The sequence below is a fragment of the Anolis carolinensis genome, unplaced genomic scaffold (assembly GCF_035594765.1).
Source record: "Anolis carolinensis isolate JA03-04 unplaced genomic scaffold, rAnoCar3.1.pri scaffold_14, whole genome shotgun sequence".
NCBI classification, from domain to species: domain Eukaryota; kingdom Metazoa; phylum Chordata; class Lepidosauria; order Squamata; family Dactyloidae; genus Anolis; species Anolis carolinensis.
The window spans coordinates 16,905,635-16,919,753 of NW_026943825.1; the positions used below are offsets into that span (position 1 = coordinate 16,905,635).

General features: G+C 48.3%; 1 protein-coding gene across 2 annotated transcripts in view; it reads right to left on the minus strand.

Annotated features, from left to right (window-relative positions):
• tubgcp2 (tubulin gamma complex component 2) overlaps nt 1–14,119 on the minus strand; it is a 29,179-nt gene that overhangs the window by 2,204 nt on the left and 12,856 nt on the right. For both annotated transcript variants that reach the window (XM_062965245.1, XM_008123777.3), the window contains exons 2-16: nt 13,750–13,878; nt 12,637–12,840; nt 11,920–12,079; nt 11,590–11,797; nt 10,624–10,823; nt 10,285–10,474; nt 9,306–9,451; nt 8,075–8,255; nt 7,204–7,384; nt 5,995–6,167; nt 3,363–3,491; nt 2,366–2,486; nt 2,022–2,165; nt 908–1,027; nt 351–505 (exon numbers count right to left, since the gene is read on the minus strand). In XM_062965245.1, the coding sequence (XP_062821315.1) occupies nt 351–505; nt 908–1,027; nt 2,022–2,165; nt 2,366–2,486; nt 3,363–3,491; nt 5,995–6,167; nt 7,204–7,384; nt 8,075–8,255; nt 9,306–9,451; nt 10,285–10,474; nt 10,624–10,823; nt 11,590–11,797; nt 11,920–12,079; nt 12,637–12,840; nt 13,750–13,878 (2,441 nt within the window). The remainder of the gene's footprint in view (nt 1–350; nt 506–907; nt 1,028–2,021; nt 2,166–2,365; nt 2,487–3,362; nt 3,492–5,994; nt 6,168–7,203; nt 7,385–8,074; nt 8,256–9,305; nt 9,452–10,284; nt 10,475–10,623; nt 10,824–11,589; nt 11,798–11,919; nt 12,080–12,636; nt 12,841–13,749; nt 13,879–14,119) is intronic.

The following is a 14,119-nucleotide window of genomic DNA, read 5'->3' on the forward strand; positions in this document are numbered from 1 at the left end:
CATTTATTATATACTGTACAGTAGTTGTCATCACAAACCAGCAGAACCAGACAAACTGTGAATCCTATCAATATTTTCTTGTTATTACCATTATTTCCATGCACAACACTCTATGGTACGTACATTTACCAATCCTGCATGTTCTGGGGTTCTGTTTGGCGGGCATGCTTTCAAACAAAAACTTTGCTAGGTCTTACTTTCGGGGGAGGCCTTATATTTAGTAATTCAGCAAAACCTCTACTAGGTCTTATTTTCTGGGGATGTCTTATTTTAGGGGAAACAGGGTAGCTGGCAGCCTGGCTGTTGCTGCCTGGGGGGATCCTGGGCAGACACAAGACACACTCCCTCACCTGTAGATGATGTTGATCATGCTGTGCTCGCAGTCGTTGGTGCTGTAGAGGCTCAGCTTGTCCAGAAGATCCAGGAGGTGGGCAGAGAAGTTCCTGTCAAACTTGTTGATGGTGGCCTCGAAGCCCGCCGTCACGTGCAGGGAGTCTGCCCGCAGCTGAGAGAAGAGAGACACGTCTGAATACTTGGAAGGAGCCCCATTCAGGAGGAGGAGGAGGAGGAGGAGGAAGGGGCAGGCTTGGTTAACGATGCTCCAGAGACCGGGACTCAACCAAGCCAGGAAAAGAAGTTCTGCCTCAACGTGTGGAAGAAGTCCAGCGGGAGTCCAGTGGAGCCTCCTTCCGGAGACTTTCAAGCAGAGAGACGGCATGACCATCTGTGGGGAGTGCTTGGATTGTGCCTTCCTGCCCCGGGGTCCCTTGCAACTCCAGGAACCTGTGGTTCTGTGACTGTAGGAGGGGAATGGTTTTTCCAGCCACCAAGTGACCCCCGCCACATGCATCCTCCCCCCCCCCCCCACTACTGCTGTCACTAGTGTCCCTTCTCCACCCGTCCACACCTTCCTGGTCCTCTGCTTCCGGGAGGCAGACACGGGCTCCTCCTCCGAGTGCTCTTCCTCCTCCTCCTCCTCCTGCATCGCTCCCCGTTCACTGTCGAGCTTCATGCTGTGGGAAAACCTCTGGAGGGGGGGCGACAAGGAGGGAAAGGGGGTGGGAAGGGGGAAAGGGTTGGGAAGGGAGAGGAAGGGTGTAAAGAAGTGTGAATTTTTTAGTTTACAGATGTCATGTTTAATTGTGTTTTAAAAGTCATGTTTAACTGTGTTAAAAAAAGGTTATTATTTCAGTTACTCTGCACCATGAGTTGGTTACCATGGAGAAGGGGGCGGAGCCAACTAGTTTAGCTGAAGAGAGAGCAGAATTTGGAGGGAAACTCAGTCAGTCAGTCTGTGGTCAGAGAACCATAGGGAAGGTTAGTTTTTAGAGTATGTGCCTGAGAAGGTGCCTTTAAGACTGATTCTCAGTTGAGAGGATCAGGGTGGCTCAAAGGTTGAAATTTGAGTCAATTCTAAAATAAGTTTGGTGACTTATTTTAGGTAGTCTGGGCTCTGTTGAAGCTCAGGGAAGGCTGATCCTAAGTTAGGAGATCAGGGATAAAATAAGTTTGGTGACTTATTTTAAGGTAGTCTGTCTCCTGACTAGGAACAGATATTCTGTGATTGAAGTGGAATTTTAAAGTTTGGAACACCTCAATATAGTTTTGCAACTGTTCAGTAACGTGCCTCAGACAAGAAGAGAAGTTATTGTAACCATCAAGCTTGTGCCTGAATAAACTTGTTCTTTTCCTTCAAACATCTTAGTCTGTCATACATACACACATCAAGAATAAACAACAAGAAGAAAAATAAAAGTCTCCTCTCTAAGCAGCCAGTGTGAATTTTGACACACCAAGTGCAAAAGGTTGCCCATCATTGTTTTATGGCAAAAGGGGGTTGGACTGGGGTCTCCTCCAACTCTAGAATTCTATAACTCTATAGCCCTACTTCTCCATGAGCCTGCTAATGTCTATGAGGCTGGATGGCCATCTGTCGAGAGGGAGTGGATGGTGTCTTCTTTTTATGGCGGATTCCATGATCATAGCAAGGGGGGGGGGGTGTGGGGAGGGTCCTTCCCTACCTGCATGCAGTTGGTGAACATGACGCAGACGGACATCATCTTGGAGAAGATCTTCAGCAGCTCCGGGTTGGTGAGCATGCAGTCCTTCAGGCAGTTGTCCAGGAAGCTGGTGTGGTGCGTCAAGACGTCATCAATGTTGGAGGCCTGTCCGGGAAGAAGCCATTCAGCACTCTGGGGCATCATGAGGACTGTGTGATCCATATGGCGTGTGGATGGAGGGGTATTGCATGAAGGGGCCCCACTCAGCCTGAAGAACGGAGGCTGGGAAACCTCCCTCCCAGCCCCATTCCGGAGAGGGTGGCCCTCGGGAAGCCCCCCCCCCCCCGACTGCCCCCCAAACGCACCGACTTGAGGCTCTTTTCCAGGATGTGCCACGTCGGCTCCATGACCTCAAACATCATGTAGTACTGGATGTTCTGCACAAAGTTGAGCATCCGCTGGCGGAGGGTGAAGGCTCCTGCAAACCTGGGCAAGGGGTTTTGAGGGGATCCTCAGAGCCAAGGCAACACCACCACCCTTCCCTTTCAGGGCACGGGCTGTGGCGCAGGCTGGAAAGCAAGCCAGCTGCAACAAATCAACAAATCACTCTGACCAAGAGGTCATGAGTTTGAGGCCAGCCCGGTGCCTGCGTCTTGTCTCTGTTCTATGTCATGGCATTGAATGTTTGCCTTTATGTGTGCAATGTGATCCGCCCTGAGTCCCCTTCGGGGTGAGGAAGAAGGGCGGAATATAAATGCTGTAAATAAATAAAATAACGATGTCCCTCCATAAGCTGCTCTTCCGTTGGAAGGGAAGATGCTTCAACGCTTCTGCATAGAGAACTGTGAGGGGCAGAGGGGACTTTGGGCTACAGAGAGGACTCTGGCTTCTACCTCTGTTCCCTAGATCTACGGAACTCACTTTGTTTGGCTTCCTGCCTGAATGGAGAGCTCACTTCCCCCTTTTCTTTCCTCTTCCCAAAAGCCTTGATGGCCCTTCGTTTGAGAAGGAAGCACCGTGAGGCCTCTCTTGCAGACACTTCCATGAGAGTCAGCATTAAGAACGTCAACCAAAATTAGACAACTTTTCTTTTGTCTACCCACTCATTTATCACTGCAGAGCATCATCCTGTGTATCTTCCCTCCACTTTCTCACCGTAAGCTCATATACCGTATTGACTTGAATCTAATGCTCACCCTTTTTGGCTAGATGACCTTGCCAAAATTGGGGTGTGCACTACATTCACATGATCATGTTTGTGACTAGGCAGGCTACTAGCTTAACAGGTAGCACCCAGCCTTACAACAGACAACAGATCTTCCAGCTCCTTCTTTGGGAAAGAGGGAGGGACGAACAACTCACCACTTGGAGGAATGGAGCGAGTAGCGCTTGGCAGCTTTGCTGCTGATCCAGACGTTGCAGAGCTGCCTCTCCACGTGTTTGCAGTAGAACATGTGCCGGAAGAGCATCTGGTAGCGTGTCAGGGCCTTCCTACATGGCAGCAAAGGGAAGAGGCATCATGGTACTACTACTACTACCCTATTTCCCTGAAAATAAGACATCCCCAAAAAATAAGACCTAGTAGAAGTTTTGCTGAATTGCTAAATATAAGGCCTCCCCCGAAAGTAAGACCTAGCAAAGTTTTTGTTTGGAAGCATGCCCAACGAACAGAACACCACAGCATGCAGGATTGTTAAATGTACATAACAACAACAACAACAATAATAATAATAATAATTTTATTTTTATACCCCGCCTCTATCTCCCCAGAGGGACTCGGAGAAGCTTACATACCAGTTGTATATGGAAATACAGTAGAGTCTCACTTATCCAACATAAACGGGCCAGCAGAATGTTGGATAAGTGAATATGATGGATAATAAGGAAGGATTAAGGAAAAGTCTATTAAACATCAAATTACATTATGATTTTATGAATCAAGCACCAAAACATCATGTTATACAATAAATTTGACAGAAAAAGCAGTTCAATACACAGTAATGCTATCTAGTAATTACTGTATTTACGAATTTCACACCAAAATATCACAATGTATTAAAAACATTGACTACAAAAATGCGTTGGATAATCCAGAACGTTGGATAAGCGAGTGTTGGATAAGTGAGACTCTACTGTAATGGTAGTAACGATTGTTTTTACTGTAATTGATGTTTTTATTGGATAACTGTTTTATTGCTGTGTTTTGATACTTGATTGTTTTATCGGGCAAGGCCCCATGTAAGCCGCCCAGAGTCCCTTCGGGGAGATGGGGCGGGGTATAAAAATAAAGTTATTATTATTATTATTATTATTATTATTATTATTATTATTATTATAGTAACAAGAAATTCTTGACAGGAGTCACAGTTTGTCTGGTTTAGTTATGTTGGTTTGTGATGACAACTACTGTACAGTATAGAATAAATGTTCATTTTTTTTTGTTCAACAATAAATATGAATTCTTCTTCATGGAAAAATAAGACATCCCCTGAAAATAAGACCTAGCGCATCTTTGGGAGTAAAAAATAATATAAAACACTGTCTTATTATCGGGGAAACACGGTACTACTACTACTACTACTACAGTCTTTCCTCACTTATCGCGGGAGTTACATTCCAGGACCATCTGCAATAAGTGAAAATCTGCAAAGTAGGAACACTATACTTATTTTAATATTTATACCTTACGTATATTTAGTAGTTAGGTGGCATTTCTCTCATTCGCAAGCCCGTTTTGCACTGTAGTTGTTTTAATTTGGTGAGGTGGGCAGCAAATTGGCAGAGAAGGCTGTAAACCTGCAACTCCCAGGATTCCCAGGGAGCCAGTGAAGGCTTCCCGGAAGAAGGGGTGGGGTGGGAGCGCATGTGCAAAGGGCAGGCGCCGCCACGGCCTAGTCCTCTGTGAGTTGCTTTGTGTTGTTTAATTGGTTAGTTTGATAGATAGATACCACTTTTGATTGGATAGCACCAAAAAAACAACAAAACAAAAACAGTGAAACAGCGAGGGCACGAAAAGCAAACCGCGAAGTAGCAAGGGAACACTGTACTACTAATTATTATTATTATTATTATTATTATTATTATTATTATTATTATTACAGGGTGGTCCCAGGGGCTGGGGGAGGCTCCTCTGCAGAAAGCCCTCTGGCTGCATCCCAGTCCTCTTGAGCAAAGCAACGGGGCCAGAACAGAAGAGAATGAGGTCTTAATAGGTGTGGATTTTAATAAAGATGAAGTTGGAAAAAGGAAAGATTGGGACAAGGACAGCAAAGTTCACTCTTCCAGACTGAGACAAAAACAAGCACAGCAGGAGCCTTGATATCTGTATCTGTGACCATTCTTGTACCCGTTTGCACTTTTTCCCTTTGTCAACTTGATATAGACACAGCAGGGTCTATTCCCATCCCAATTGGCACTTCCAAGAATTTGCAGCACTTTCTCAGTCACCTCGTGTTTACCATATTTATATGGTGCACCTTACCCAGTCTACTTTTACAACCTCTCCGTTTTAATCCATGTTTTTATTAGTTCTTGTTTTTTATTGGCTAATGTTTAATTTTTTTTTAATTGTGCATGTTTTTGTCTATTGCTGTGTTTTATACTGCTACTGTTTTTATTCGGGCTTGGCCCCATGTAAGCCGCCCCGAGTCCCCTTTGGGGAGATAGGAGCGGGGTATAAAAATAAAGTTATTATTATTATAAAAGTTATTATTATTGATAGGCAATTGAAGGATGACACTGGGGGAGGAAAATATGACCTAAAGGAAGGGGAAGAGAAGGAGAAATTGTTCTGGAAAGAAGGCACAATTGTCCTGGTCACTTTCGGATTATTCTGATCAGAAATACATCTGAAGTTGATCTCCTGTTTCCAGTCTCTAATTTGGAAGAGAAAAATGGTGGAGGCTCACTGAGCCCCAACAGCATGTCCACCAAAGATTTTCCCAGAAGCCAACTCTCTCTCCCCCCCCCCCCCGCCCCCACTGGGCCGGCATACCTGTTAATGATCAGAGAGAGTGGCCACTTGACCACGTAGTCGAAGGAGAAGGCCTCCAGGCCGCTGAGGGAGAGCTCCGTGGGGTCAGCACTGAGGATGGCCTTCTCCTGCTTGGTCTCGATGGCCAGGACCCGCAGGAGCTGCGTGATGAGGTCGTGGGGCATCAGGTCGATCTGGGGAGAGAAGGCGGGAACCTGAGCCTCGCAGAGACCCTCCAGACTCGGAGGAGACAAAATCAGGGCAGGACGGTGTCGCACCTCAGGTTGGCTGCACCTTGCTAAAGACACCAGGCTGCACACCAAAGGTAGTCTGTTGTAGTTTAAGTTCATAAAAGGCAAAAGTTCAGTTCCAAAAAGTAGTTACAAAAACAAGGCTGTAAGAACAAATCCATGGAAACATTAGGCATGAAACAAGGTCCTTAAAACGAAGTCAAAGTCCCAGAAACGAGGATACATCCAGGCTACCAGATAATACAGGAAAGCAGACTTGGTTCTTGATTCAAGCGAGGAAATTGCTTTGACGAAGATTTCCCTCTCAGCAGACTGTTTTAATAGCATAACATGAAGGCATTTCTTTGCCCTTTGAACTCCCTCTTATTTGCTATTCTGAGACTTCTGCACAACCCCTGAAATTCCAAACGACTAGCCCGATCTAGAGAAGCGGCCTCATCAAGGCCACAGGGCTCGTTAGTGTTATCAGACTGAGGCTGGGAACTGCTCTCCCTTTCTGCTTCTTGCACCTGAAAACCATCATCAGTAACAACAAAATTTCTTCCCATGGGAAAGCCTCCCTGCTCCTCATCTCCCTCAGCAGGAACACTCTGCACCTGAATCCCATAACTCCCATCAGTGTCACCTTGAAACTCATCCTGAACCTGAATCCCATCATCTGGAAACTGCATCCCAGAATCCTCATCAGAGTCACAACAGATGGAGCTCTTCAGGGGGAAGAGCAGGAGCTGACTCACCCCGCCCAGCTCCAGATATGGCTTGATACCATCCAGCTGAGAATCAGCTGGCTCAGAAGAAGGCCTCTCCCCTATAAGAGCTTTACTTGCAGTGTAAACAGCTCTTGGCTGCAGTAGCTCTTTGCTGGGAGCAACGTCTTGGAAAGCACTACAGCCAGTGACCTGTGTTAGTGGACTCTGTGTTTGGACTTTTGACTATGCAATGTGATTATGTGTGCGTGTATGATTTTGTCTCCGTGTACCTTGAGGTCGTCCTTGAAGGGATCCGTGTTGGCCGTGCTCATCCGCAGGGCCAGCTCCAGCAGCGCCTCCAGCCGGGTGGGAACGATGTCCTCCACGGGCTTCTTCAGCTCCTCCTCCGTCAGGTCCATGAAGTGGACGTAGAAGTCCCCTTGGTCCATCAGGAAGTAGTGCTTGATGGAGCTGCGGGAGAGAGGAAGGGAGAGCGGGATGGAAAGGGGAAGCTGACCCCCCCACTTCCTGACCAGGCGCCATCTTCTCTTCCCGAAATCAGGAGGAGGAGGGGCTCCAGACCAAGCCAGAAGAGTTAATCTGGGGCCTCCTCAAAGGTCCAAGAAGCACACAAGTCCATTGGGAAAGGCAGGGGAACCTTAGGGGCCATCTAGCCCAATCCACTTCTCCCAGGCAGGAAAAGCACCATCAAAGCTCTCCTAACAGATGGCCATCCAGCCTCTGCTTCAAAGCCTCCAAAGGAGCTTTCACTAGATGCCGAGGCAGGGAGTTCCATTGCTGAACAATCAGGGAACCTCCTTTCTTTCCTGCCATTTGAACCCATGGCTCCAGGGCTGCAGAAAGGAAGCCTTGCTCCCTCTTCCTAAGGACATCCTCTCAAGTGTTTAAACATGGCGCCTCTCACCCTTTTCTGCTGCAGACCAAACAGAACAAGTCTTTGAGCTCAAGTTCAACTTGTGTTCTACTCAGTCTCCAAGATCCTTGGAGGCCGTTATGTGTATATTAATGCTCGTGATGGCACCGACTTAGTTTACCCAACCCCTCCTCATGGCCTTCAAGGCCCCTGGCACTCGCTCCTTCCCAACCGGCAACTGGGCCAAAGCCATGCCCTGCCTTTTGAGGCGTGGAGGGCGGACACACCGTAAATGGGCCACGAGCTCCTTCTCCTCCATGAGGAAGTCCAGGAGGACCTTGCTGGCGTAGCTGTAGGCCTTCTCGATCTGCTCCACGTACTCCCGCTCCTTCAGGGTGTAAATGACCTCCTTGGCCACAGGGCAGCTCACGTTCTGGCCACACTCCCGGACCACGTTCAGGTACTTCCCTGCAGAGAAAGGAAGGGGGGGGGGAGGACTGCTGACACCATGGTGACCGGCTCCCAGGGGAAACCAGAGAGCCCAAAACAAAGCCAAGGAATAATAATAATAATAATAATAATAATAATAATAATAATAATTTTATTTTTATACCCCGCCTCTATCTCCCCAATTTATTTACAGTATTTATATTCCGCCCTTCTTTCTCACCCTGAAGGGGACTCAGGGCGGATTACAATGAACACATATATGGCAAACATTCAATGCCAACAGACAAACAACATACATTAGACAGACTCAGAGGCATTTTAAACATTTTTCCAGCTTCACGATTCCGGCCACAGGGGGAGCTGTTGCTTCACCGTCCAGTAGTGGCTGTACTTCCTCATTCCTTTCCTCGTGTTTTGCTGGCAGTTTTATGGTGTTGTAAATTAGCCTCCCGCATAAAGCGTCCCTAAATTTCCCTAATTGACAGATGCAACTGTCTTTCGGGGCTGCATAGGTCAACAGCAAGCCGGGGCTATTAATGGTCGGAGGCTTAACCCGACCCGGGCTTCGAACTCATGACCTCTCGGTCAGTAGTGATTTATAGCAGCTGGTTACTAGCCAGATGCGCCACAGCCTGGCCCCAGGGGACTCAGGGCGGCTTACATGGGGCCAAGCCCGAATAAAAACAATAGCAATATAAAACACAACAATAGACAAAAAAACATGCACAATTATAAAATGTAAACATTAGCCAGTAAAAACAAATGACAAGAGCTAATAAAAACATGGATTAAAACGGAGAGGTTGTAAAAGTAGACTGGGTAAGGTGCACCATACAAATATTGTAAACACGAGGCGACTGAGAAAGTGCTGCAAATTCTTGGAAGTGCCAATTGGGATGGGAATAGACCCTGCTGTGTCTATATCAAGTTGACAAAGGTAAAAAGTGTAAGAAATGTACAGAAATGGTCACAGATACAGATTGCTATGGGAATGAGCAATCTTTAACTAAAGGCCTGAGTAAAGAGCCAGGTTTTCAAGCTCTTTCTTTCAGAGGGAATGACCCTGACCTGCGCTGAGGATCTTGTCTGCCACTTTCTGCAGGAAGGACGGGATCTGCTGCGGGACGAGGGTGTACCGCTGGTCCCAGTACTTATCGTTGTAATCCTCCTGGATCTTCTCCTTCTGCAGCTCATGCTCCTCCACCATGAATTCACTGCCGGGGGGAACGAAAAGTATTCACAACAGTCAGATCCGGACACGTGTCACTCGGCTGAAGAGCGACCCTCCTCCCTGTTGTGGTCATCTTTGAGCAGTTAGACTCAATTTAACCCTCTCTGGGGGAGATTCCACCAAAATCAGCAGAGTAGCAAAAGCAAAGCTTTCAAATGCAACACGGGGCGAGCAAGAGAAGCCTTTCTCTATTTAGGATTGCAATGGCTGCAGAGTCTCAATAAAAGTTCAAAAAAAATTATTCAGGTAAAAAGAACTCCATTGTAGATAGAAAGGCTTGGGAGCTGTCTAGTCTACTCTAGACTGGTTTCTAAGGAAAAATAAGAAAGGAGAAATAACAAACATCTAAATAGTTACATCTTGCCAGGAGAGATGGCGAGATGCTTCTTCTTAGCTAGAAGAACAAAGGGAGAAGAGAGAACCAAAATGGTTCCAATCTCATGGTCCATAAAAGACATTCTGACCAATGAGAAGTCAGTGTCCCTAAAGATTCACATTTGTACTAACTTCAAAGTAAGGGATGTGACGAATACAGGATAGAGTGAAAACACAGTAAAGCCTGTCTAGGCATGCTTTGGAAACAGGGAAAGGATTCCCTCAATCTAACTCTATCATCTCTCTGATTACATTTAGACTTGAGTAGTCCAGGGTGATTCCCAACAATCCCCTTCTTCAGCCTGGGCTGCTCATGTCTATCAGGTTCCACATCTTCTTCAGCTTCTCGTGAGCAGGGGTTTTGTCAGGATCTATCTAACTACATTTAGACTTGAGTAGTCCAGGGTGATTCCCAACACTCCCCGCGATCCCTCTGCGCACCTGTAGGGATCGTTGATGATGCCCCTGTAGATCCACTTCTCCAGGATCTCGAAATAGGGGACGCTGGCGGCCTTGGTCAGGTAGAGGCAGAGCTCCTGGGCCTGGCTGTCCCCCGTGGAGCTGAAGGTCTTGTCGTGGAGCAGGCTGAGCGTGGCGCCCCCCAGGCACTCGCCCCTGTCCACGGCGGTTGCTGCAGCAACGTGAGGCAAAGGTGAGGGAGGGAGGGAGGGAGGGAGGGAGGGAGGGAGGGGGGAGCCCCGGAAGCCAGGAGACCCCCCCTCTCCCTCCGTTGAAGGGGACGGCGCAGGACACGGCCAGAGGGAAAGGAGCCTCTCTCACCGATGGAGGCCAGGATCTCCATGGTCCGCATGGTGGGCTGGATGTAGAACCAGAGCTTCTGGAGGGACAGGAGGCCCTGGCGCTGGAGGTGCTCCAGCTGGGTGACCAGGATCATGTACTCCTTGACCAGGGTCCGCATGGCGGCTGCCAGCGCGTGGTTCACCTGGCCGTACTCAAACGAGGCCTTCTCCTCAACGAACCTGCAAAAAAGGGAAGGAAGGGAGCAAAGACATGTACGACCCATGGGCAATGGGTTGAAATCACAGGGACAGTAGAACTCACTGCCTCAGGCTCTGGCAGAGGCTCCTTTAGTAGCTTTTAAGTAGCTTTTTAGTAGCTACTAAGCCCGGGCTGTGGCGCAAGCTGGTGAGCAGCCAGCTGCAGCCAGCTGAGACCAACCACTGTGACCAAGAGGTCATGAGTTCGAGGCTAGCTTGGAGCCTGCGTTTGTCTTTGTCTTTGTTCTATGTCAAGGCATTGAATGTTTGCCTTATATGTGTAATGTGATCCGCCCTGAGTCCCCTTCGGGGGTGAGAAGGGCGGAATATAAATACAGTAGAGTCTCACTTATCCAACACTCGCTTATCCAATGTTCTGGATTATCCAAGCCATTTTTGTAGTCAATGTTTTCAATACATCGTGATATTTTGGTGCTAAATTTGTAAATACAGTAATTACTACATAGCATTACTGCGAATTGAACTACTTTTTCTGTCAAATTTGTTGCATAACATGATGTTTTGGTGCTTAATTTGTAAAATCATAATCTAATTTGATGTTTAATAGGCTTTTCCTTAATGCCTCCTTATTATCCAACATATTCGCTTATCCAACGTTCTGCCGGCCCGTTTATGTTGGATAAGTGAGACTCTACTGTATATATATATAAAACTAGCATAGCATGTTATTGTGGGGAATAACATAATATCCTTCCCGTGAGAGTCTCCCCAGGGGCAGTGCGTGTACCTGGTCACTCCAGAGTAACTGGCGGCCACAGGGAGGATCCGCCCGACCAGCTCCTTGACGGACATGTCCAGGTTGGGGTCCACCAGGAAGGCCCGCCCCTCCTGGCCCACCAGCGGCTGGGCGGCGATGTACTGCCCGTCCACCCCGATCAGGACGTAGAGCAGGTCCTCCACCAGCGCCGACTCCTGGGCCGCCAGCGGGAGCGTGCCTGGGGTGCGGGGAGGGAGCGGGGGGCACGGGGGGGGGGCTTGTTACTTTGGGAGCCGTGGCTCAGGAGATGGACCACACGGAGACCCTCCCTCCCACCCTCCTTCGGTCCTGGGAACCCACCTATGGGCACGGCAGTGTCTGTACTGAGCCCGGAGCCTGGGAGGAAGTCCCCGAGGAGGGCGGGCCGCTCGTAGACCCAGGCTGGGAAGGAGGGGAGGGGCTGCCCGGCGTTCTTCCGGCCCTGCTTGTCTCTCAGCTCCCTCCGCACCTGGTCCAGCGGCTGCAGGAGATGTTGAAGTGGGAATGATTGTATATAGAGTTGTTGAAATGTAATTGAGTCATGGTTGTGCAATGTGTGCTGGAGATTGCATCATACACTGTGTGCTGCTTACTATGCAAGTGTGTAAAGGGTTAAACTTGGATTGCATCAGACAGCAGAGGATGAGATAAATAGCCTCTACTTCCTATCTCTGTCCCTTCCCGTGTGTGCCTGCGTGAGAGCTGTGTATCGTCTTGTGAGATTTCCGTTCGTAAGTAAACTTTTGATAGACAACAGAAGACGGCAGCGTCGTTATTTATCCAGAGCTTCCTCATCAGCGACTTCTGCTGCGTGTGCCTAGCAAAGCCACTCTGATAGGAGAGACAAGGCTGAAATAAAGGCCGGCTTTGCAAATGGCGGGTTGTGTGGTTTCTGTTCTAGTTGGATTTTCTCCTTTTTTCGTGCTGCTGTCTGTGTGCTCTGCTCTCAGTGGAGAGGATCAGACCCCACATCGCCCAACGGTCAGCGCTCCCCAAAGGGCCTGGGCTGCTGCTGTGGGGCTCCGTCTTGCGGCTCACCTTGGGCCGGTGGAGCTGGGGTCCGGAGACGGCCACGCTGCCCAGCTGCTTGCGGAGCTCCTCCAGCTCCTGGGCCGTCATTTTCGGGGCTGAAGAAGAGGAGGAGGTGGTCGTGGAGGAGGCGAGTGTGGGGCCGGAGATGGAAGCGGTGGCCCCAGCAAGCTCAGCTCTCTCCTTGGCGTTCTGCTGAAGGAACTGGAGGGTCTGCAAGCAGAGAGAGAAGGGAAGGTCATGGAGGAGGGAGGACACGGACCGCTACAGCCAGCAAATCTCTCGGGAAATTTGAATTGGCTCGCTTCTGGTTATTGCTTATTTGGGAAGCTGGGTTTGAGAATGCTGAATGAAATAGAAAAGAATAGCTTTAGTGTCGTGGTGCTATTGCACCATGAAATTCAAAGCCTTCCGCAGCACACACCCCAAAACAACACGCCCAACCCTCCACACCCCAACCACCACCGCACAGCCTCCAATGTCACATCAGTGAGAAGCCATGGCAGTGAGAATTGTTTATGCAAGGAATTGGAGACAAGAAAAGATACCTGACGTGGATCACTGGTTGACAAAATTAATGGAAATTAAGAATATGGATAAACCCTCATACTTACTTTCTAAACAACAAGGATAACAAAGGAAAGTACAGATTGGCAACCTTTATTAAATTTTTTGGTAAAGGAAAAGTACATAAAAACAATATAACTATAGAAGGAATGGGGTATAATGTCAAGAACAAATAAGGAATATAGGGAAGCTATGACAACAATGAACACTGGAAACTTCGTGGAAGACACCCCGAATAACTATTTTCCAATATAGAGAAAGATGGAAGTCAAGGAAATTCAACACTTTTTATTTTATATTTTTTCTCTTTCTTTTCTCATTTTCCTACTTTACTTTAATTCACTATTGTTCCCCCACTTTCATTGTATTTCTTTTCAAAAAGTACATAAATCAAATCTGAGCAGCTGTAAAAAAAAAACAAAAAAAGACGGTCACAGCTCTGGCATAACAGCAGTCTCCCTGAGCAATGCCTGTACAACAAGGGGTCATGGCCACGGAAGCCCCTTCCCTTCGCCCAAAAGGGGCGGGGCCTGCTGCTGTCACTCACTCACTCACCGGGGTGTCCCCCGCCAGGCGGGCGAGGAGGCCGAGCAGGGCATCGAGGTGCCGCGCATTCTTGCCCTTCAGCTCCTCGTACTTCCGCAGGAAGGTCTCCGGGCAGCGAGAGCACTCTGCCAGCTTGGCCTGAGCAAACAGAGAAGGAAGGGAAAAGGGAAAGCTCTCAGGGCCGGAATCACTGGGTTGCTGTGAGTCTGACCAGAGCAACTGTGACCATTGCTCAAAGAAAAACATAAGATATTGGAACTGAGGCAGCCGAGCCAATGCTGAGGGAGTGGGAGGGGCCAAAGGGAGTACCTATTAGGCATGTGCAACAAATCGGATAATCTGGGATCAGATAATCTGGGATCAGATCCTGGGATAGAGG